Below are 25,181 nucleotides of genomic sequence, written 5' to 3' on the forward strand. Positions count from 1 at the left end.
CCCACAACCCCCCCAGCCGTGTTTCCAGGAAACTCCGATTAGAAAGAAGGAAAACGTTGCACCTGTGCACGTGGAGCTTGAATGGGCTTGGCCCGAGGAAACCCAAACCTTCATTAAATGTTCAGCACGTCTGGAGTTCTCAAGTGTTTGGTCTCCAATAACCACATGAGTGAGAGTGTTTAATGGCACATTTAGAATAGCACCACTCCTGGAAAAGCATCCCGTAGGATCCAGAGCCTGGAAATCCATCACAATCCCACAGACTGTCTGCTCACCTCCAAAGATTTGGGTTGAAATTAAAGTCGGAGCTTTCATCTCTCAGGTGTGGAAGCTCCTGATTATCCATCAAGTGAGGAGCTGCAGCCGCCGTCTCCATGGAGACAGACCAGTCAGATACTTGAGTTGGGTGTTGGTGGGGAGCCAGAGCAGAACAGACAGCACACAAACGGACCCGGAGGGAAGCTGCTTTTGACGTTCCACCATGCCGAGGAAGGGAGCTGTGCGGTCTGATGATGGTGAGCTTCCTGTTTGTGTCAAAACTGGACTTTTCATCCACTTGAACAGAGTTGAGTTGGAACGGGGGTTTGGTTGTGTCAGACCCATTTGAAATGGGCAGCAGAACCTCCAGAACTTTACTGTATTCATTTTTTATCCAACTTTGATGTATACATTAGTGAACGTCAGGGCTGAAGAAATACATGTCTCAATCTGGTAACAAAAAATTAGGTTTTGCATCTAATCCTCTAACCAGCATGGAGACGGCTGGACAGCACAGGTTTCCACGTCTTCCTACTTCTAACACTTGAGGAGAAGCTAAAAAAATAAATAAAAAGATCTCATTCGGTCACAGAGAATTCCTGTGGGGAAAGGGGCAAATCCTTCCTGTAGCAGGAGAGCAGCTGCAAGAAAAGCAACTGTTTGTAGGAAAGTCAGTCCAGTCTGACAGGATATTAATTCATCTGGAAGGTTTGTAGTTTAAACTGAAAAAAGATTAAAAACTGGTGACTGCATCACAAAGGCACAGCAAGGAGGAAGAAAACATTTGGCAGAAAGCTCATCACCGGGAATAAAACACCACGCAGCTGGGACCTCAGGGGACCCTTAAAAGTTTTGATTTTCAGAATGTATTTTTACTTTAAAAAGTCAGAAAAATAGTTTTTATGCAAACTCTTTGGTTTCCTTTGATATTTATTTTCTGTACACAGGAACATCTTGTCGGTTTAGAACAGGGGTGTCAAACACACGGCATGGGGGCCGGATCCGGCCCGTCAGATGGCTTCATCCGGCCCAGTCGTGAAGAGAAAAAAATCACAACGATGTTTAAAAAAAAAGCATATTTCTATTCCGTTCCTGGGGCGAATTATTTGTTGCTGTTTTTGTTTGTTTGAGAAATATCCAAAATGCGCAATTTCGCCACTAGGGGGAGCAAAGAACGGCCTGACAACCAAGATAATACAACGTCTTTGCAAGCGCGTGCCACGTCTAAACTTCAAACTTTATTGATTTGTATAGCGCCTTTCATTTTAGTTAAAACACAAAGCGCTTAACATAAAAGCAGATAAAATAGTCATAAAGTATGAAAATTATTTAAAACAGAAAACACAGGACAATCACACACAGATGGGACCCCTCCCTCACCAGATTCCTACTTCCACCCACCCAGTTCCCCCAGTAGAACGAAAAACGAAGAACCGCAGCATAAAGAAAAGGTCTGGCTCGGTTCTGCTGTGAGGAAACGGTATCATGGGGATCCATTCATTCCACGGGGGTCATTACCACAGCGCCCGCCCAACACAGAGCAGCCTAGGGCCCACTCCACGGCTATTAGACCACAGAGCGGGACCCCAGGCGGCCCAATGAGAACGGGCACTGCAGCAACAGCACCCCCTACAGGCGGAGGCGGTAGTGCCCCAAAACAATTGATCCACAAGAGGAAACACTGGATTATGAAACATCAAAATAAGTATTTGTATTATATTCATAAATAATATTAATTATTAATTATTTATATTTATTAATATATTATAATAAAATAACAATAACAACAATAATATAAGACATATCAATATTAGTAAATGTGAAGAAACTGATTTTGCTAGATTGGACTGTAAATGATAAAAAGGTTAGGTTCGTACCCTGTTCAGTTTCTTGCACACAGAAATGAATGAATAATGACTCAGTGACAGTTACTTATCTTTTGTGGACGTTTTACTTCGTACAAACACGAAGGGGACAGACAGATGAACATGGTGCATTCAAAGTCTGAACCACGGGGCTCAGAGATGGGCTTGGTATATAAACCCTGTATTTGCATTTTCAGAAGATCATACACTGGACAATGGTGTGAAAATCACACCCACAGGTTGTTGCTGGAGAGAAGCTCCAAGGTTGCAATGGAGTTATCTCTGAGGCATCACACACACACAGAAAAAGGGAGTATGAGAAGAAACTGTGAGAAAAATAGCTTGGCTGTGCTGTCTTCAAATGTAATATAATTTTGAGATGATAATACACGATGAATCAAGTTTAAACCATTAGTGTAATAAAAGTAAGAGTTAGTGTTAAAAGTAAAAAGTAAACGGGAGTTTCTAACTATTCTGTTTCTAATTATTCTTAACAGTAATTTAAAAAATACAATAAAAAATATGTAAAATGATTAAAATGTAACCTTAAATATCATAAATATAATAGTAAAAAGGGTAGTATATTCATTCATTCATTCATTCATCATTCATTCAAATTCAAATTCAAATTCATTCAAAAAAATCATTATAATAGTCCTTACACAATTAAAAAAAAAATAAATAAAGTAAAAACAAATGTATTAAGTAGAGACAATAGATAAATCAATCAATAAATAATGAGTAAAAGAATTAAGCATTTACCAAAGTCCTGTAAAAGCCAGATTGAAAAGCTGGGTCTTGAGCCTCTTCTTAGAAACCTCTGTAGACTCTGCAGCCCTGAGGTTCTCCGGCAGATTGTTCCAGAGACGAGGACCCTAATGGTGGAACAAGACCTCACCCTGTGTTTTGGTCCTCACTTTAGGAACAATAAGAGGCCAGTGCCAGAGGACTTCAGGGTCTGCTAGGGCTCATAGTTTGATTTGAAATTTTTGATTTGTTTTGAAATGGTTTATTTCAAGCAATCAAATAAGAATAGTACACAAAAAACATTACAATCATCAGTTATACATTCATACAATGACGTATCAAACTTAGGATAATTAGACATATTAATAAATATTGCTGAAAAGGGAGTGGAAGGAAGTGAATTTATATAATCCCAGCCCTGTTCTACTGTAACCATTTTATTACATGATTGATCATTATCCGATCATTATCATAACTTTATCAGACAGAATTAAGAATCCTTAGGTATCAATAAAGCTTTAAAATAACATCATTGAAATAAGAATTCCCAAGACCATTAAAACATTTATAAACCATTAAAATAAATTTAAAATCAATCCTGAAACGCACAGGGAGCCAATGGAGCGATTTTAAAATGGGTGTGTTTTGGTCCTTGCCAAAAGTAGTGCCGCTGAGTTCTGTAGAAGTTGTAAGTTTGAAAGTGACTTTTTTGGTAAGCCAGAGAGCAGGGCATTACAATAATCTAAATGACTAAAACTAAAAGCATGCAGTAGCACCTCTGTGCTGGCAGGAGAGAGTCTAGGCAAAGCGCAGTTTGGTTCCTTGGCAAGCCTCACTGCTGTTAAGTTGCCTTAAAAACTAATCAGATGTGACACCCTAATGACCAAGATGTCGTTGTCAAAAAGAAGAAAGGTGGACGTGGTGTCCAGAGCTTTACAGCAAAAAAATGGAAAGAGTATGATTTATTTATTTAACCCTTGTGCTATCCTAGGCACTTTAACGTTGGGAGTTGGGTCATCTAGACCCACTAGACAGTGCTCTGAACCTTTTTTCTTCAATGATTTGTGATCTTCACTGGTGTCCATGGATTAAATGAAATCTTTCCACCTTTATCCACCTTTGTCATGGTAGGGAGAACACGTCAATGTAAGGGTGGGGTCATAGGATAGCACAAGGGCTAAGGACCTGGATGCCAAACCCGCTTGTTTGGTATGTCATCTACAGGTCACAGTGCTCAAAGAATATAACATTCAGCACCACTATGAGACTCACCAAAAAGAAAAGTTTCACCATTTGCATGGGCAGTTAAGAAAAGAGAAGATAAACCAACTGGAACATCAGCTGGACTGAAAAATAAACAACCGTCTGCATTACTGCAGCTGTGACATCAGTGATGGAGCAGTGAAAGCTACCTTATTGCAAACAAGTTGGTGCAAATATCCAAACCATTTTTGGTTGGTAAACTTGTGAAAGAAAAAAAAAAAAGCAAAACCCGACGTTTTTGAAGCTGTTCTTCCATCTCATTCCATTCTTTCTGGATGTCTGCAGGTTCTTGAATCTTGTCCTTTTGGTAATCTGCTAAAGTCCACAGTCGTCTCTTTTCCTGCCACGTTTGGTCCTTCCACTAGACTTCCTGTTGATCTCTGTGGACACAGCGCTCCGGGAACAGCCAGCCTTTTTATTGGAACTTTTGCCTTCCCCACATTGAACCAAACTAAACCAATTTAATGCCATCTGGAGGACCTGTGCAGGTGCTTTGAGTTTAGTAGATGATAGGCTGATGAATCTCGGTTTAAAACATTCATGTCCTGAAAATTGTGGGCATCTTCTCCAGTTTTCTAATTTTTTTGAAATCTTTTTTTTTTTTTAGCATGAGCTCCAATTTATATATAAAAAAAGATCAAATACATAATTGAAATCAATTAAACAGTGTACCCTGAATCTATAGTACAAAGGGAACACTAAGGTCTGAGCGTTCAGGAAAAAGCTGATGAACGCTATTTGAGCTCCTGACTGTTCTCTGTGCTCTTCCTCAGTGAGTGTGGATGTAGAAGATGAGCAGAGCGACAGCGACGGTGAGGGAATCCAGCAGCTTTCATCAAGATTCATGAAAGAATGAGATGATAAATAAACTGATCTGCATGTTTGTGATGCAGACGGGGACACCAAGAGGAGAGGAAACAGGAGACAGGCAGGGGGGGGAGGAAGAGGAGGAGCCAGAGGGCGAGGTCGAGGCAAGAAAGCAGACAGTGATGAGGAGGACGAGGAGGATGAAGCTCCCAAAGGACGCAGAGGGGCACAGAACAAGAGACCAGCGAAGAAACGAGGTGGCAAAAATGAGGATGATGAGAGTGAGGAAGAGGCTCCCAAAAACAAGAGAGGAGGCGCAGCCAACAAGAGGAAAGGAGGCAAGGGCCGAGGAGGAGATGATGAAGACAGCCCGGCTGAGAAAGGAAATAAAGGGAAGAAAGGAGGAAAGAAAGGAGGAAAAGAGGAAGAAGACAACAAGGGCAAGAAAGGAGACAAGGGAAAAGATGAGAAGAACAAGAAAAAGAAGAAGGATGACAGGTATGATGATCACACAACCAGAATCTGTGAGAGAAAAAAACTTTCTTGTCACTCAGAAAATGCAAAGGTTGAAAAAGTTTGGAAATTAGAAAATTGGGCTTAAAATCGCATTTCTGAGTGTTTCTTGACTTGATCATTGTGAATCAGTTACAGACAAAAAAGGGTTGTTTGAAAAAGCTTCAGTTGGGACGCAGAAGCTACAATCTGCAGATAAGAGGCTCCCTGCTCTGCTCCATTCTGATGCATCCACTGTCAGACAAATAGATCCATGTACGTCTCTGTTTTCCTCATCTGAGCTGGAATCTGGATCTAGACTGTACGGCTGGATAGCTCTGATATTGCTTGACATTTTTCGTTGCACTGCTAATGTTAGGTTGATGTTGTGAGGGGCTGCAAGCTAGTGGGAGATACAGACAGGTAGTTCACGGAAAGTGGGCTTACTCTGCAGCAACAGTCTCTCAGAGGTGAATTTCCTATGAACTCCCGCCGCTCTGCAGAAACTACATCCAAGAAAGCAACACAGGTTTTTGGCTAAAAACGACATAATTGTACTCAAAAGACCACTGGGTACGCTTTTACAATAGATCAAACGAATGTCGGAGAGTCTCTTTAACCTTTGTGCCATCTTGTGGGGTCCAGATGACCCCACTCCCAACGTTAACGTGCCTCTGGCTGCACCAGACAACACTTCTGCCCCTGTCCAGAAGGTGGCAGCAAACCCTCCAAAAGACTGTTCCTAGAAGGTGTTTTCCTTTGGCTCACCCCTCATTGTCATGGTGCACTTAAGAAGGGTCCTTGGGCCCTGTCTGTGAACCCCTCCTTATTTTCTGAGTCGGTCTGCACATCCTAGTCCAGAACCTTGGGTCCATCTCACTCAGTGTGTCCTCTCTGCTCCAGCTCCTCTGATTCCAACTCAGACTCAGATGAGGAGGAGGACTCCATGTCGGAGGGAGAGATGGCCCGGTTGATGGAGGAGGTAGAGGAGAAGAAGAAGCTGATCGCCACCATCAGAAACAAGCCATGGAGGATGAAACGAAGGCTCGTCCTACTGAGGTAACCCCGTTCTCGAGGGTCCACACTGTAACTATTAGACATTTGTTGTGTTGGTCCAGTAAATATCTGACTGTGTGCTGACAGGGAGGCCCAGCAGTTTGTGGATAAATTTGAAGGAGCTTTGGGGAAAGGCAAAGGCAGGAAGTGGTACGCTTACAAAGTGATGATGACAAAGGTTTGCAGCAGGAGTTCAGCCATCTCTGGTTTTTCTCAATGTTCTCAGCTTTCTTAATTCCTTAATAATTGTGATTCTGTTTCGTTTTATTATCTTAGAAATGGATCAAGTTCCAGAGAGATTTTGAGAACTTCAGGACGGCGTGTATCCCTTGGGAGAGGAAGATCAAAGAAGTGGAGAGTAAGTTTAGTCAGAGCTCATCACAGCAGCAGAAAGAGATTCCGGGGAGATCTGAAATATTCCTGTTCCCTTCAGGCCACTTTGGCTCGTCCGTGGCGTCGTACTTCATCTTCCTGCGCTGGATGTACGGCATGAACCTGGTGCTCTTTGGTCTGACCTTTGGACTAGTTGTCATGCCTGAGGTGAAGTGATGCACATCATAGATGAACCACAAAGAGTCAGACCGTCCCGAAACAATTGATTTGATGACCACAGCGCTTCGTTTTCCAGGTCTTGATGGGTCTTCCGTATGGGTCAATTCCCAGGAAGACTGTGCCCAGAGCCGAGCAAGACACCGCTCAAGACTACTCCGTCCTCATGGATTTCAACGTGAGTCTGACTCTTGGAATTATTGTATTTTTATGCAGACCTTTACTTAACGCTGGGATTTGAAGACGGAAAACCCCAAAACAGCAATAGATTGTGACATTTTGAGAGGTAAAAAAAAGTGAATATTTGTTTAATTGGAACACCATTAGCTTCCACAGAGTGGTCGCTAGTCTTCCTGGGGTTTATAACCATAAATTGCATAGATTTGACCAATTTCACAAAAAACGAAAATGATTTAACAAAATTCACAAACCAATTCATCATATTTACCTTAAAAGCTTTGCATGTTAAAATAAGTTAAAAAAAAATTCATTTTAGTACTCAAAAAACACATACCAGCATATCAACACCACATACATTTCATAGCAGCAAATCATATAAATCTTTAGTTATTGTCAGCAGTCCATGTATTTAGTTTTATAAATCTTTTTCAAATGATATTTGTTACTAATAAGCCTTGTCCTCCCAGAAAGTTGATTCCATGCAACAGAAGATTGAAATAGCAATTGGATGTTGGAAAAGGAACCATCAAATCACCAGAGCTGACCTGACGAGTTTGATATTGATGACAATACCCACTGTATAATACTTTATTTAGCAAAAATTGTGGACATTTTTTAAAAATGGCGTTATGCATTAAGCATAGAAGACTTAGTTGTCATTTGTCTTTTACCCTCAACCAACCTAATGACTCCGATCCAACCTAGTGGTGTGAATCTCATTCACATTGGTCCAATGAGTGACACCAATATGACTTTCAAATTTAATGAGGCAAGATTTCATTTAATTGTTTCTCTCATCCATTAAATGAACTCATTTCTAACCTGAAACCACATCTCTGATGACAAAAGCCAAAGACCCTGAAAGGTCTCCTCTTCGTCAGCTTGGAGGACACAGTGTCTGTGGTTACCACCAAGACTCATCTGACCTAGAACCCCGTCTCCCTTTGACACAGTCCATTTGTAGGGAATCTGGGTCCACAGGACACCACGGTTCTTCTGGATTAAGTTCAAAGATGGCTTCCATTCTGAAGACAAAACCTCAGTTTCAACTGCAGACAAGGAGGATGGAGTTAACCAAAGGAAATTTCAGGAAGTTTGCTGGATTATTCTGAAATGCCCCCGACACCATCATATCCATGAGTGATGCAGAGCCCTCTGAGGGTCCAAAAACCACTGACATGTCCCTGACACAGAGATTTCTCCATTTTCCCACAAACTTCTGCCCTGTAGAGGATGAGATTTGAAAAGCCTTTGCAGTTTGATGTTGAAGAACTTTGTTTTCTATATACAGTGATCTCTCGCTATTACGCGGTTTACTTTTCACGGTTTCGCTACTTCACGGATTTGCATCGTGCATTGTGTTCTGCATTCTGATTGGCTAAAAAGTCACTCCGCTTCTTTTCTACCTGTGCGTCAATAACGTTGCAGTTTAATATGTACACGTATGTAAAACAGCTTGCCAAATTTACATTATGTACGTGCAAATCATCTTGCAATTTCGAGTTTCTCTAAAACCCATAGAAAAAGAGCGACAACAACTGCCTATCACTATGTTCTTCTCCCAAACAAACACAGCTGCACCGCGGGCTTCAAAAGAAGAAAACACTGCAGAGCGGAGTCAGGATGCAGCGGCTCAGTCTGTAGAGCAGTGAAATACACCTGAGTCACTATTTGTCTGACTGTACTTTGTATTTTTTTCATAATCATTTTAAATTTTCTCCTGTTTAATCCAATTACTTGTGTCGCGGTGGGCGGGGCTAATCTCCACCATTTGAAGCCTTCTGTTCACATTGAGGATTAAAATTATTATTTGACAGTACAGTACAGAAGTTATTTGTTGAAAAAAACGTTTCTAAAGTAATTTTATTTGTGAAAGAAATGCTTGAGCCTGTAAAATGGTTTGTTCTTTCTTTTCAATGTATAATAGAGTATTTAATTGAATAATTGTAAAAAAAAATAGAGGTTTCTACTTCACGGATTTTGCCTATCACGGATTCTTTTTAGAACGTAAGCCCCGCAAAAAACAAGGGTTTACGGTATTCAGAATCTTTTCACTTGATGGGTGGAATTTGAACACAAATTGAAGATCATCTGTTGTTCTTTACTATTTGGAGAATCCGTCTCTCTCGGACATTCTTGTATTGATAATCATGTTACAGACCTGATAACTGCATTATTTTAGATATTTGAGCTAAATCTTTGAAACGTTTTTGGCTTTTTGTCCATTTGTCTCATTTGTATTCTGAGACCTGCGTTTTAAAATAGTTCATTTGGTGGATAAAAACGTTCACATTTTTAATATTTGGGAGGTCGTCTATGTGTTGGATAAAATGTTTTCAAAGTGTGACTTGCACATGGACATGACCAGAAGAATAACTGTTCTTTCCTTCACAGGGCTACTGCAAATATTCAGTGCTGTTCTATGGTTATTACAACAACCAGAGGACCATCGGTCTGTTGAAGTTCAGGCTGCCTCTGGCCTACCTCATGGTGGGGCTCGGCACATTTGGCTACAGCCTGATGCTCGTCATCCGCACGTACGTTTGCAGCTCAGGATGACTCATTTTAAACATTTAAAAGATGTTTGAGCAAAATCCGTTGACTGTGTAAGAGACCTGGACTGAGTGAGTGTCACGTCAGCGTAGAAAATGACTTATTTACGGCTCCAATTTAGTCGCCGTTTTTTCACAACTCGGATGCCGCCATGTTGGAACCAGTAATGATGAGTAGGCCGTGATTGATCAGAGTCAGTTTTAGTCATCGTTTTTATGGCAACCACTCTCACCAATCAGGAGTGGGCTTGTTGGAAAGCCACACCCTTTCCATTGACAGGGAGAAGTCAGTCCTGACAGAAACTTCCCTGTTGGTTTGAATTTTCTTTGGGATTTTTCCAGAATGGCAAAAAATGCGGATGTTGGTGGTGGAGATGGAGATGAAGGAGAGTTCACGTTTGCCTGGAAGATGTTCACCAGCTGGGATTATCTGATCGGCAACGCAGAGACCGCTGACAACAAGTATGCCTCCATCACCACCAGCTTCAAGGTAACCACGCCCAAATTTCGTCTCCTTTCTTCTCCTCCCCTCTCAACGACGCTTCATCAACTCTCCTTTGCGATGACAACAGGAGTCCATCGTGGACGAGCAGGAGAACCAGAAGGATGAGAACATTCACCTGCGCAGGTTCCTCAGAGTCCTGGCCAACTTCCTGATCACCTGCAGCCTCGGTGGAAGCGGCTACCTCATTTACTTCGTGGTCAAACGGTCTCAGGAGTTCGCCAACAGGGATGACCTCAGCTGGTATGAGAAGAACGAGGTACCAGGGTCCACACGCCAAAGTCTGGAGCTTCAGTCAAAGCTGCAGCGGTCCATCATGTTGATCTCCGCCTGTCTTTGCAGCTGGAGCTCATCATGTCTCTGCTGGGCCTCGTTTGTCCTCCTCTCTTTGAGACCATCGCCGAGCTGGAGGACTACCATCCTCGAATCGCCCTCAAGTGGCAGCTGGGACGCATCTTTGCTCTTTTCCTAGGGAACCTCTACACCTTCCTGTTCGCGCTGTTCGACGAGGTCAACACAAAGGTACTGAACATTTGCACATTTGCATTTGCAAACATTGGCAGAATGTTTGTACAGGAGAAGCAGCTATAAAGTCTGTAAAGATGAGGTGATAGAACTGCAACAGAAGAATTTCAAAGGTTTAGTCATCCCATCACAAACTTCTAGCTGTTTCGGTGTCCCGCCCCCATCCCCCTGTTCCTGTGCCCCGCCAACCGCTCATTGGTGTTAGTGCCCTTTTCCCAGGGCAAAACGCCACAGCTGTTTCCAGCTTTTCCCCTGAACTCTCCCCAAACTAGCTTTAGTGCTATCCTGTTATTCTAAATGGGCGAACACAGTATGATGCTTCCGCCACCGTGCCCCACAGTAGAGATGTCCAAAAGTTCCTCTTTTGTGTTGAAATTCCAAAACTATTTCCTGTGAACTACTAACTAACTTTTTGCATTTCTTTTGGAGGGAATCACCCCTTTCCCCCCAAAATCACTGTTACCGAGAGAGAGCAGTTATGTGCACAAGAAAAGTCTGTTTTGGACATGTTGTAACTTTAAAGACAACAAGAAAATGCCACAGTACATTCAGTGATGTCCGTCTAATCTAGCCACAGGGGTTGCAAGCCAGTTGCCTCTGTGCCGGTCCCAAGCCCGGATAAATAGAGAGGGTTGCGTCAGGAAGGGCATCCGGCGTAAAAATTGCCAAAATAACCATGCGAATCATCCACACCACTTTAGACATACCGGATCGGTCGAGGCCCGGGTTAACAACGACCGCCACCGATGCTGTTAACCTACAGGGTGTCGGTGGAAATTTGACTACTGTTGGTCGAAGAAAGAGAGGAGGCAGAAGGGTCCGTGGCCAGAGAGAGAAGGGAAAAGGCAGGAACATAGGTTTGAGAATAGGGACTCTTAACGTTGGCACAATGACAGGGAAAGGCAGAGAGCTGGCAGACATGATGGAGAGAAGGAAGGTAGATGTACTGTGTGTGCAGGAGACAAGGTGGAAGGGCAGCAAGGCACGTAGTATTGGAGGAGGATACAAACTTTTCTATCATGGTGTTGATAGGAAGAGAAACGGGGTAGGAGTGATTCTGAAGGGGGAGTTTGTTAACAGGGTTCTAGAGGTGAAAAGAGTCTCAGACAGGATGATGAGCCTAAAGTTAGAAATCGAAGGGGTGATGGTGAATGTAGTCAGTGGGTATGCGCCACAGGTTGGCTGTGACTTAGAAGTGAAGGAGAGATTCTGGAGTGAGTTGGATGAGGTCATAGAGAGTATCCCCAGAGGAGAGAGAGTTGTTATTGGAGCAGACTTTAATGGGCATGTTGGTGAGGGCAATAGAGGTGATGAGGAGGTGATGGGCAGGTTTGGTGTTAAGGAAAGGAATCTGGAGGGACAGATGGTGGTGGACTTTGCGAAGAGGATGGAAATGGCTGTAGTCAACACTTACTTCCAGAAGAGAGAGGAACATAGAGTGACATACAGAAGTGGAGGTAGGAGTACTCAGGTGGACTACATCCTATGTAGACGAGGTCATTTGAGAGAGGTTTTTGACTGCAAAGTGGTGGTAGGAGAGAGTGTAGCCAAACAGCACCGCATGGTGGTGTGTAAGATGACCCTGGAGGTCAGGAAGAAGAAGAGAGGGAAAACAGAAAAGAAGACCAAGTGGTGGAAGCTACAGAATGAAGAAACTTGTGAGGAATTTAGGCAGAAGTTGAGACAGGTCCTGGGTGGTCAGGATGAGCTTCCAGATGACTGGGAAACTACAGCAGAGATTATCAGGGAAACAGGTAGGAAGGTGCTAGGTGTGTCATCTGGAAAGAGGAAAGACGGTAAACAGACTTGGTGGTGGAATGAGGAAGTACAGGAATGCGTCCAGAGGAAGAGGTTGGCTAAAAGGAAGTGGGATGTAGAAAGGACTGAGGAAGGTAGACAGGAGTACAAGGAAGCGCAGCGTAGAGTGAAGAGAGAGGTGGCAAAGGCCAAACAGAAAGCTTACGATGAGCTATATGACAGGTTAGACACAAAGGAAGGAGAGAAGGACTTGTACAGGCTAGCCAGACAGAGAGACAGAGATGGGAAGGACGTGCAACAGATAAGGGTGATTAAGGACAGAGATGGAAAGGTGCTAACAACCCAGGAGAGTGTACAGAAAAGATGGAAGGAGTATTTTGAGGAGCTGATGAACGAGGAAAATGACAGGGAAAGAAGGGAGGAAGATGTGGTTGTTGTGGAGCAGGAAGTAGCAGAGATTGGAAAGGATGAGGTTAGGAAGGCTCTGAAAAGGATGAAGAGCGGAAAGGCCGTTGGTCCTGATGACGTACCTGTGGAGGTATGGAAGTGCTTAGGAGAGACAGCAGTTGAATTTCTAACGAGGTTGTTCAATAGGATTCTAGAGAGTGAGAAGATGCCCGAGGAATGGAGGAGAAGCGTTCTGGTTCCGATCTTTAAGAACAAGGGTGACACGCAGAACTGCAGCAACTATAGAGGAATAAAGTTGATGAGCCACACAATGAAGCTGTGGGAAAGAATAGTGGAAGCCAGGCTTAGGAAGAAGGTGGAGATCTGTGAGCAGCAGTATGGTTTCATGCCCCGTAAGAGCACCACTGATGCCATTTTTGCTTTGAGAATGTTGATGGAAAAGTACAGAGATGGTCAGAAGGAGCTGCATTGTGTGTTCGTAGATTTAGAGAAGGCGTATGACAGGGTGCCGAGGGAGGAGCTGTGGTACTGTATGAGGTCGTCTGGAGTGGCAGAGAAGTATGTCAGAGTAGTTCAGGACATGTATGAGAGAAGTATGACGGTGGTGAGATGTGCTGTAGGTCAGACAGAGGAGTTCAAGGTGGAGGTGGGACTACACCAAGGATCAGCTTTGAGTCCTTTTTTGTTTGCTATGCTGATGGACAGGCTGACAGACGAGGTAAGACAGGAATCTCCCTGGACAATGATGTTTGCAGATGACATTGTAATTTGCAGTGAGAGTAGAGAGCAGGTGGAGGAACAGCTAGAGAGGTGGAGGTTTGCTCTGGAAAGAAGAGGCATGAAGGTCAGTCGTAGTAAGACAGAATACATGTGTCTGAACGAGAGGGATCAAGGTAGAAGCGTTAGGTTACAGGGGGCTGAGGTGAAGAAGGTGCAGGAGTTTAAGTACTTGGGGTCAACAGTTCAGTGTGATGGGGATTGTGGAAAAGAGGTGAAGAGGCGAGTGCAGGCAGGTTGGAGCGGGTGGAGGAAAGTGTCAGGAGTGTTGTGTGACAGAAGAGTGCCAGCAAGACTCAAAGGAAAGGTGTACAAGACAGTGGTGAGACCAGCTCTGCTCTATGGGTTAGAGACGGTAGCAGTGAGACAGAGACAAGAGGCTGAGATGGAGGTAGCGGAGATGAAGATGTTGAGGTTCTCCTTAGGAGTGACCAGGTTAGACAGGATAAGGAACGAGTACATCAGAGGGACGGCTCATGTTGCCTGTGTTAGGGACAAAGTCAGAGAAGCCAGACTGAGATGGTTTGGACATGTTCAGAGGAGGGATAGTGGATATATTGGTAGAAGGATGTTGGAGATGGAGCTGCCTGGCAGGAGGGCAAGAGGACGGCCAAAGAGGAGATATATGGATGTCTTAACAGAGGACATGAAGTTGGCTGGTGTTAGGGTAGAAGATGTCCATGATAGAGTGAGGTGGAAAAGGATGATTCGCTGTGGCGACCCCTGATGGGAAAAGCCGAAAGAGAAAGAAAGACATTCAGTGATGTCCGTCCCTGCTGCTTCTTCAGAAAAACAGAAACCTCCTGGCTGACTGTCTCATTTGGTCTCCTCAGCTGGAAGAGGAGGGATCCATTAAGAACGCCTCCATCTGGGCCATGAAGGAATACTATGCAAACTTTTCCCTGCCGGTGAATGACAGCGAGGCCACCCCACCCCCCATGGACCCAGGAGACGTGATCCGAGGGCCCTGCTGGGAGACTGCTGTCGGCATAGTAATGAATTTGAAGCTGATTTGAGCTTAAATACGTGTGGTTTTCTTGTTTCTAAGGCTAGAAGGAGTTTAAAGGTGAAAGGAACTCCTCTGATGCCGTTACACTCGGACGTACAGAGCTGGTTTCGGTGTAAAAAGAGAAGAAGCATGAGTCTGTTGTGCTGCAGGAGTTTGTGAAGCTGACCGTGTCGGACATTCAGGTGACTTACCTCACCATCCTGATTGGTGACTTTGCCAGAGCTGTCATTGTTCGTTTCCTCAACTACTGCTGGTGCTGGGACCTGGAAGCTGGATTTGTAAGTCTGAGCGCTGACACATAATTTTTACTGAAATAGATGATCTTTTCCTCATGTTACACTGTCATGTAACATGTAAACTTTTCTCTAAAACAAAGTGAAGTACATGAAACTTGTCCTCGTTTTTGTACAAGTGATTGTGTTTTTGCACTTAAATATTTTAGTTAAAGACCTACGACTAAGATCTAAACCAGGGGTCGGCAACCTTTTTTACTCAAAGAGCCATTTGGGACCGCCCCTAACGGAAAAAAAAGCACCCGGAGCCACAACCCGTTTTGACATCATTATATATATTATGCATGTATATATTATATCAAGGGTGCTCATTACGTCGATCGCCATCGATTTTCAAGGACATAAGTGTAGATTGCGGGCCAGAAAAGATAAAAAAAAGTACTTCTTTCTTTTCATCTTCATGTTTATTTGTTACATGTTTATTTCAACATTATTGTTTATGTACTGATGATTAAAAACTACACAGTGAGTTTACATAAAGATACTTTTGTATTAACAGATGAGGCGTTTTATTACAAAGACAGAAAGCAGCGACCATCGTGTTCATGCTCTGCTGTAAACGGTGCAATGCGGGGAGCGTGGCATATTGTGAGGCATTTGGCGCTGCTGGCTCCGTATTGATCAGTATTGATGGGGAACAACGACTACTAATTTAGTGCTCCGTCCTCCGAACACACAATATATTTCACGCACACACCTCCGCTCCGTGCTCACACCCCCATCTCCACCTGCACGCGCCCCTCCCTCGTGGCACGCGCGCCGCTCAGCACAAACACACACTCCGCAACAGTATAAAGCGCGTGCCTCACAGCTTCCTTGATGAGCTCGTATTAATCGGGCGAGGACTGCAAAGCTTACAGCAGGAGGAGAAACGCGGGGCGGCTTTAATAAACTCCGGTTGCTGGACTTCTACCGGAAGTGGAGAAAAAGACGTTCTGAAGGCAGAGTTTGCGCTGAGTGGATTTAAACTCGCGTCTGCAGTGACGTATGTGTCAGAGGATGTCCGATTGGCCATTCTGCATGTCAATCAAGTCCCGTACTTTTCGGTGAGGATTTTGATTGGCTGGTGGATTTTCAAGAAGCACTCTCTTCCCCTTCAATCTCCCCCACGTCCCCGAAGATGACCCGTCGATCGCGACCGACGCAACGAGCTCCCCTTCTCTGAAACACACATCACCGCACACGGGAGTCCAAAACACCGGCGCAAACTCTCCGTCACCAGAAAGCCGCTCCCCGTTCCGCGCCACGCCAAGCCCCCGGCAGAAAATCACTCCAGACCCGGAGTGTTTATTGAAGCCGGCCCGCATGTCTCCTCCTGCTATCAGCTCCGCAGCCCTCGCCCGACAAACACAAGCCCACCAAGGAAGCTGTTTTTTACGTGGCACGTGCCTCGCACGGAGCCAGCAGCGCCTTTGAAATGCCATGAAAAATGAACAAACTAAAATAAACTTGAATTTTTATAAAATACTCATTTTATAAATACTCATTATTTTCCAAAGTCATGGGAGCCACAACAGAAGGATGAAAGAGCCACATGTGGCTCTGAACCCATGGGTTGCCGACCCCTGATCTAAACTGAATAACTCCAATATTGTTGACCATTTTTGTTGTAATGCTAATGTTAGGTTGGGGTTGTGAGGGGCTGGAGGGAGAGCGTGTAAACAGAGAGCTCTCAGTAGAGGGGAAGGGAAGTGGGGTCAGGCGGCAACAGTCCCGCCCACAACTGGGGACGCTTTTACAATAGATCCAAAGATGATCAGAGTTGGACTTCAATGTTGCATTCTATTATTCATTTAAAAGTTTTAATAACTGTTGAAAAGTTGACAGTCAGCCATGACTTGTGGCAATTAAATTCTATCCTAAACTAGATATATTATTCTTAACGATTTCGGTCATTTACTTGTTTTAGTAAATTTACTAACAAAAATGAAACAATATAAAAATAAACAGAATTTACAGTCTATCAATTTCATAGTCAACAGTGTCTATTTGAGTATTTTGACACCTTTTTCATTAAAAGCTTTCAAAGTTGTATTTTGTTCAGCTCCAGGCTGGTTTGTGGTTTCCTCTGGGTTTTCTGAGGCTGTGCCTCCTAAAGCTCTTACGGTGTTCCTGTTGTTTGGTGTCATTTTCAGCCGTCTTACGGAGAGTTTGACATCAGTGGGAACGTCCTTGGTCTGGTCTTCAATCAGGGGATGATCTGGTAAACCTTCACTCTGCACATGCTCAGTCTCCTCCCTGCCTCCAGGTGCATGAGCTCAGGCTGCAGGTCCAGGATCTGTGGGGACAGGATGATGCAGCAGAACCATTCTGTGTTGGAACAGAGAAGAAGGCATTAGTTATGTATGAGGCATTGATATAACAGTAGCTGTAGATTTGACCACATTGCAGTGCAATGTAAGTTCAGTCATGTGATAATCGGTGTTTTTCTGCAGTGGTTTACCTTTCAGCTGTTTGCTTTGTCTTTGAGTTTGACTCCTCGTTGATTTCTGAACATGAATAGATAGTCATGAATATAAAAAAAAGGTTGTTTAAGGGATTTCTCAGAACCCTGAAGATGAAAGCGGGGTGACGTCATGATGGTTCTGTTTCAGGATGGGAGCGTTTTACGCCCCCGGCCTGGTGGGAATCAACGTGCTGCGCCTCCTCAGCTCCATGTATTACCAGTGCTGGGCAGTGATGGCCACCAATGTCCCCCACGAGAGAGTCTTCAAGGCCTCCAAGTCCAACAACTTCTATATGGGTCTCCTGCTCCTCGTGCTCTTCCTAAGTCTGCTGCCTGTGGTCTACACCATCATGTCCCTGCCCCCCTCCTTCGACTGTGGCCCCTTCAGGTTGTACCATCACGCCGTCTGTGGCAGGGCTGCTTCGTCCTGGTCTTCGAGATCTACCACCCTGCCTTTTTCCAGCTTTCCCTGCACTGCTTGCTGATGATTACCTGGACCAGGTGTGTTCATTGTATCAAAATGTGGAGGCATCTGATTAAGCAACTGCTAATCAGCAACTAGCAGGGCTTGGAGGCCTGGAAAACAGATCTCCAAGTGGTAGATCTCGAGAATCAGGAGAGCAGCCATGGTCTGTAGAATCCCATCTGTGCCAGCAAGCATGCTGATATGAGGCTGTGTGTGTGAACGAGCAGCGGGAAGGAGAAGATGTTTGACGTGATCATGGAGACCATTGACCTGGATCTGCCGGCCTTCATGGGAACGCTTTTTAGCTACGCAGCCAACCCCGGCCTGATCATCCCAGCCGTGCTGCTCATGGTGTGAGTGTGCACAGACATGTTTGCACATCCTCTCAGGGTTGCATATGTGCCAGACTCTAACTGCAGCAAATGATCTTCCAGACTGGCCATCTACTATCTGAACTCGACGTCAGAGGCTTACCAGAACGCCAACATGGAACTGAAGAAAAAGATGCAGATGGTGAGTAAAAGAATATGTGGAGTCCCTTCAGATGAGGACTTCAAGCAGCTCTGTCTTTGATAGAGAGGAACATCCAAACAGTCAGCAGCAGCTCTCAGAAAAGCTGTGGAATGCTCTTCTGTAATACCTGCAATGATTGGATTATTCTGGAAAGTTAGATTGATAAAACATTGACTTCACTTTGGGATATCAAAAAACCTTCAGCTCTTTAGGTTTTTTCGCTCTTTTCTGTGCTCAGGCTCGAGATGAAGAGAAGAACCGAAGAAACAACACAGACAGCACCAACCAGGTGATGAAGGACCTGGAGGACCTGCTGCCCAATCGCTCCCTGGCCCCGCCTGCCCCGCCGGAGCCTGGTTAGTATCCAGTCGAGCTTTGTGCCGCTGTGGGACTCCAGAAACAGGGACAGACCAACCTCCTGCCCTTTCTTTGTGGTCTGAGCAGAGAAACCCAAGGAGCCTGAAGGAAAACCGACCAAGACCAGAGGCGGAGCCGCCGGGAAGGGTGTTGACCTGCAGAAAGACGTGAGCCTGGCTTCATCCAACCCAAACGCTAGAGAGCCCGTGACCCGCGCTCCCGGGGCCAGAGGCCGCGGACAGCCTCCCGGGGGCCGGGGAAGAGGAGGACCCCCTCCAAGATGACATCCTTTTTCTTGTACTGGCAACAGTTACACCGTCAGATGAGGTCAATTTAGAATCTACAGTCTTAAAAAACAGAAAAAAAACTGTTATGTATATTTTAAGATCCACTCCAATGAAAATTGTGTTTTTAACATGTTTTTCTGGCATTTTTTTCTGACGATGGAGGTGATTTGTAAACAGTGGCGGACTTAGCAGTTTGGGGCCCTGGGTGAACAATAACATAGGGCCCTCTGTATTAATCTTTTTTTTTTTTTAATCCTTACCTAGGGTAAATGTCCATCCAATAACTTCACTGGTCTACTTTTAACCTATGTTCACACTTTCAAGAACGCCTGTTTAGCCCATGGTGTTCACACTGGTCAGGCAGGGAGGGACTTCATCATTCTTTCTTTTTGCTTCTGTTTACTAGCACATGACCACCACCTACATTTGGAAGTGGCTTGGTGCGACATGTTGATGTGGTGCAAATCTTGCAATTTGGGGACAAAACTGAAACGGTTTAGTTCAAATCAAATCCAACTTTATTTATTAAAACAAAACGCTTCTCGTGCATTGTAGAACTTGAAGCACTTTAACATTTAGAACAAAAAACACAATAATACGATAAAAACCCAACCCACCCTTCACCCTTCCCACTCCCCTCCATTAAAACATACGACCCATGACCCCACATACATTGAATACTGATAAAAGTAACTTCTAAAAGAAATGTAAGGCTTGGCTCTGCTGTGAGGAAACAGTATTTGGGAATCTCTTCATACCAGGAGTCAGCTCGGCCGTGGGAACATCGCCACAGTGCCCACCCAGACCGGGACAACAAGGGGTCCAATTCCCAGCCGTGAGGCTCCAATGTTAAACTCCAGCTGCCCCAGCAAGGGCGACAACCGCGGCAACAACCACCAACCCAGCTGGCAAGTCCTGGCAGAAAAGATCCCCACAAGAAACACTGGAGCTAAAATCATGACAAAATACTAAAATTAAAGACATACAATGAATATGAAGACATAAAATTTAGAAAAAAGCATTTATAAACCATTAAAAGAATGCTTGATGAATGAATGGACATCAAGAGGGTGGATGTGTACAGGTGTACAAACTGGACTGGTCAGACAACAAAAGGGTCCTGCACAAAAAGGGTCAGAGTCGCCTCCACCTCCTGAGGAGACTGAGGTCCTTTGGTGTGTGTAGGCCACTACTTAGGACTTTTTACGAAACTGTGGTTGCATCCATGACTTTCTATGCAGTGGTCTGCTGGAGAGGAGGAATTACAGACAGGGACGAGAAGAAACTGGACAAGCTGGCCAAGAGGACTGGCTTGGTCCTGGGCTGTCCCCTGGACTCAGTGGACTCTGCTGGTGAGAGGAGGATGCTGACCAAGCTATCCAGCATGCGGAACAACCCGTCTCACCTTCTGAATGAGGCGGTGAATACCATGAGCAGCTCGTTCAGCCGCAGACTGCTGCAACCTCAGTGCAAAAAAAAACGCTAAAGGAGGTCCTTTGTCCCAACAGCAAGACTGTACAATAACTACTGAAACCGCTGCTGTATTTACTTATTTATTTATGATGTGTACTTTTACCACCATTTTCACTATTACTTTGGTCTTTTTCTCTTGCTATTTGTTTTCCCAACTGTTATATTTCTTTTTTGGTGCTGTAACAACTGAAGTTCACACTGGGATCAATAAAGTCATATCTTATCTTATTTCTTCTGAAAAATGGTGGAAGTAATATCATGAAAAATGTGTTAAATCAAACCAGGAAGTAAGAAATAATGGATGATTATTTTCTGCTAATTAATCTCTGATTAATATTTTGGGTGGTTTTTGTTGGGTCTTATGGTCTTTAGAATTCTTTTAGGCTGGAATACCTTGACTCTATCTGGCAAAACTGGCAGAGATTAAATGATGATTTAAAGCAATTTCTAACAAGTTGTCAAATGAAGCAGAGTGATCCGAGGGGCTGTGAAAAGAGGAAAAGGCAAAGATGAAGCAAGACTTCTGCTGCGATACTTCCGAAAGTGCTGGAAGACATAATATAGGAAAAACAAGAGCAAAATAAAAAAACTCTGTTCTTTTGCTTATTTTGTAAAAACTGAAGAAAAGAAAGAAAACTGTTAGTTTTCCCTACTAAGAAGTGAGGGATTAACAAATTAGCACATTTAATAAATGTAATATTTTTCCAACTAAAATAAAGTATATAAAATACATTACTTTAACATTTAAATGTGATTTCAGAAACGTACAGTCATTGTATGTTTCTAAATAGGAGGTAGAGAAAATTGATGGCTTGTTGATTGACAACAGAAGACACATAATTTCCATAAACATTATTAATCAGCTACGGCTCCTTCCAGGTGCCAGTGGTTAAAAAAATAAAAGATCAGATAAACCAAGCGCACAGATTAATCAATTGTGCTCGTACTGTTGCGCAATCGTGCACGTGCACACGCTGCATGAGCATGTCTCTGAGCAGAGCAGCTGGACTAGTACCTCTTACCCACCAGCTGGACACCCCTCTTCACCTCCAGACCCTAAAGTCCTCCACCTTCTCCGCCTCTGCTCCCCAGAACCTCCACCTCTCCAGTGGAGCCTCCCAGGTGTTGTTTTGTTTCTCGTAGAGCTTTTGCCTGGCGATTCTCCAAATGTTCGCCGGTCAGGGTTGGGGGAGGGGGCTGCATCATGTGTTCCTGGTCTGTTGTGCCAGTCAAGGATAGAGATGTTTTCAGCATTCAGAGGTTCAGTGAAGGTCATTCAGCAGGAACTCAGCCTATGCAGACTATTCAGTCATGTTGGCTATGAAGAGGAGTTCATGTAATCCATGGACACCAGTGAAGATCGCAAATCATTGAAGAAAAAAGGTTCAGTGCACTGTCTAGTGGGTCTAGATGACCCAACTCCCAATGTTAAAGTGCCTAGGATAGCACAAGGGTTAAGGAGGACAGGTGTTTCAGTATTGTTCCTTCCAGCATTAACGGGTTCAGGTTTTTCTACTTTGGTTGTTGTCCATGGTGCTGAAACAAACCAATACTGACAGATAATAACTACATAGATAACCCATAGAACATTTGAATAAACAGATGTAGCCAATATATGCAGAAAGACGACTAAACCTGTTACTGAATATTTGTCTTTTCTTGAGTTAAATCCCTTCAGAAATCAAAAAAAACTTCTTCAGTCTTACTATAGTCTAGTAGACTATTAAAATTATGTCAAACTGGACTACATATGTACACAATACCTTCCCTGCATTTAATAAAAGTCAAACTGTTCAAAGAAAAGCTTGACATGAATTGAAAATTAAGCAAATCATGTTTGTTTAAAACGTCATTTGCTGTAAATTTTTAGTTTTGAACAGATGAGTTGGTAAGAAATTGCTCTCTTCTGCCACCAGTGGTCTTTTAAGGAAGTCCATCAGATCTTTCTGGGTTTGTGTTGAGTTCAGGCCATCAAGAAAAAACAAGAGTTGTCCAAGAATAGAGCACTGAAGAAGATCTGAAAAAATGCTACCACATGTTTGACAACAAAGTGACAGAGATCTTTGGCCATTTTCTAGGATCTGAATCAGGTTCTAGCATCTCTGCCTCTGTGCTGCAGCGTCTGAAGGCTCTGGGCCACATGGAGGTGGCGGCAGACAGCTACAGCAAGGTGGTGGAGATGGTGCCGCAGCATCTGGAGGCACAAGTGTCCCTCGCAACCCTACAGCAGCAGCTGGGCAACCTGGACTTAGCCCTGAAAGCCCTGGAGTCCATGTATGACAGCGACACCCCAGCACAGGACTCCAACGCTGCACAGAAAGTGGGCTGGACGCTCAGGAGACCTTCAAGCTGCAAGAAAACATCAGTCAGGATCAAATAAACACAGAGGGAACCGACTCACCAGCAGCAGAGTGCTTTCCCCAAGAGACTGTCACAGAATCTAGGGAAAATGTTGCTGAGGAGCTTTCTGAGGAAATGACAACACTGCAAGCATCTGTCCAACCTGAGGAGTGTGCTGGCCCAACCGAGGGTTTGCTTGAAGAGAGTGTCCCACAACCACAAAGATCTGAGAATGTGACAATAGATGCATCATTGGATGTTACAGTTTCAGATCCACAAGCAGTTCCAGAACCTTCCAAGAAGCGCAAGAAGCGTAAAAATAAGAAGGGAAAGAAAATTCCTGCCCTGGAGGAACTGGAAACTTGCGAACCAGTCAGCATTCCTCTGGCTGACCAAAAAACCCCACAAAACAGCAGTCTGGATCAAATAAACTCAGAGGAAACCGACCGAAACTTGGACCAGGCTCTAGTCCAAGTCCAAGTTTCAGACCAAGCGTTTGCTTCTGAACAACCAGTGACTGCAGAACCTTCCAGAAAGCGCAGGAGACCTATGGAGATGGACACAACAGAATGTCCTCCCATCAAAAAACAGAGGATCTGTAAACCAGTCCTTGTAAGGACTCGTCTGGCCAAACGAAGGAGTGCAGTCAAGGCCAAACTTGAGGAGACAACAGACAAAACTGCCTTAGGACTGCCATGGACCTTTATCAGTGAGAATGACCCTGAAACAGAGGAATCAGTTGTGTCTGAACTTCTCAGAGAAGAAGCAGACGCTTCCAGTCAACCAGAGCCACCCAAAAAAGAAAAAATCTCCCTGTGGAGGAGATTCAAGAAGGCTCTCACACCTGCAGGATGGCGCAAGTACAAGAGCAACACTCCTGTGGTCATCCCAGATGAAAGATTGACAGACACTGCAGAGGCAGTTGAACATCTGCCTGAAAGTCCATCTGTGGATGATCAAGACAGTGACTCGCTCACCTCTCTGTCTACTGATTCTGGACTGACTGAAGAGGAAACGTCAGATGAAGATGAAGCTTCAGCTGATGAGGACGAAACTTCATATGATGAGGACGAAACTTCAGATGATGAGGAAGAAACTTCAGATGACCAGAGAGTCATGCCAGATGAAGAGGAAGATGAGTCTTCTCATGGTCAGAGGATTTCTGTGTGGAGAAGATTTAAAAAGGCTCTCACACCAGCAAGCAAACGCCAGTATAAAAATAGACTGGAAATCTAAATTTTAGCCAAAACAAACTTGGGTTTTCTCCTGGTGCTCAGGTTCCCCCTTAAAAAAAAATCTTCATCATTTGTATTATTTTTATTGTTAAGAGATGAAGAGCAAAACCTTTTTTTTGTTATTTGTGTTTTATATGTTTGGGTTTTCTCCTGGTGCTCAGGTTCACCCTTAAAAAATGTATTATTTATTTCAATGTTATTCATAAATGTTGTTGTGTTTTGTTGAAAGATGAAAATGTAAAAAAAAAAAGTTTTATTTAATGTTTGTGGAGTTTCTAATGGTGCCTTTATTTCACCCAAAAAATGCATTATTCATACATCAATGTTGTTGTGTTTGGTTAAAAGATAAAAAAATTGAAAAAGAAATGTTGAAAAAAAAGTTTTTGTTTAATGTTTGTGGGGTTTTCTAAAAAACAAAAAAAAAACAGTGTGTGTGCGGTTGTTAGTCTTTGTGTGTCCCTGTGATTGGTTGGAAAAAACTACAGTGTCAATGAATGAATGAGTAAATAAAGAAATGAATGATGGAATGAAAGTGTTTTGTAAAAAAATAAAAAAGTGAAAAAAACATTTTTGTTTAATGTTAGTGGGGTATTATAAAAAAATAAATAAACAGGGTGTGTGTGGTTGTTAGTCTTTTTAAATAAAGGAATGAATTAATGAATGATTGAATGAATGTGTAATGCAACCACAAGGGGGAACAATCCAGTGCCCACTTGTGCCGGTCCCAAGTCCGGAAAAATGCAGAGGGTTGTGTGAGAAAAAAACTCAAACTGAACATGTGAACCACAGAAATGAGTTAATGTGTGTGTGTCGGTGTGTGTGTGTGTACATACATGTGTGTACGCATACATTAACTCATCGTGTGTGTACATATATGTATAGGTATGTACACAAGTACATATATGTGTGTACATACATATATACAATATGTACCGGCATATATACACACGGCAAGGCACAGGGAGTGGATGAAGTCCCCCTGGGGAACCCCCTGGTATTTCTCTAGTTTCTCATGTTCCTTCT

The 25,181-nt window shown here is 43.7% G+C and overlaps 1 protein-coding gene across 1 annotated transcript; it reads left to right on the forward strand.

Moving 5' to 3' along the window:
• The first annotated feature begins 341 nt into the window (after window positions 1-341).
• On the forward strand, window positions 342-19,240 carry tmc2a (transmembrane channel-like 2a). Its single transcript, XM_020707858.3, has 20 exons — window positions 342-515; window positions 4,907-4,945; window positions 5,027-5,438; window positions 6,336-6,491; window positions 6,576-6,666; window positions 6,765-6,846; window positions 6,922-7,028; window positions 7,117-7,215; window positions 9,612-9,754; window positions 10,112-10,259; window positions 10,342-10,530; window positions 10,614-10,793; window positions 14,573-14,731; window positions 14,898-15,026; window positions 17,177-17,244; window positions 17,636-17,875; window positions 18,181-18,306; window positions 18,388-18,466; window positions 18,705-18,822; window positions 18,911-19,240. The coding sequence occupies exons 1-20, from the start codon at window positions 482-484 to the stop codon at window positions 19,105-19,107; spliced, it is 2,796 nt and encodes a 931-aa protein (XP_020563517.1). The 5' UTR covers window positions 342-481; the 3' UTR covers window positions 19,108-19,240.
• Window positions 19,241-25,181: the final 5,941 nt, after the last annotated feature.

Source organism: Oryzias latipes, chromosome 12 (assembly GCF_053564925.1).
Source record: "Oryzias latipes strain Hd-rR chromosome 12, Olatipes_Hd-rR_3.1".
Lineage (NCBI taxonomy): Eukaryota > Metazoa > Chordata > Actinopteri > Beloniformes > Adrianichthyidae > Oryzias > Oryzias latipes.

Coding starts and splice junctions, on each gene's coding strand:
- tmc2a (XM_020707858.3), top strand. CDS start 482: ATGCCGAGGAAGGGAGCTGTGCGGTCTGATGATG. Junction 10,794..14,572: donor TCGACGAGGTCAACACAAAG/GTACTGAACATT, acceptor TGGTCTCCTCAG/CTGGAAGAGGAGGGATCCAT. Junction 15,027..17,176: donor GGGACCTGGAAGCTGGATTT/GTAAGTCTGAGC, acceptor TGTCATTTTCAG/CCGTCTTACGGAGAGTTTGA.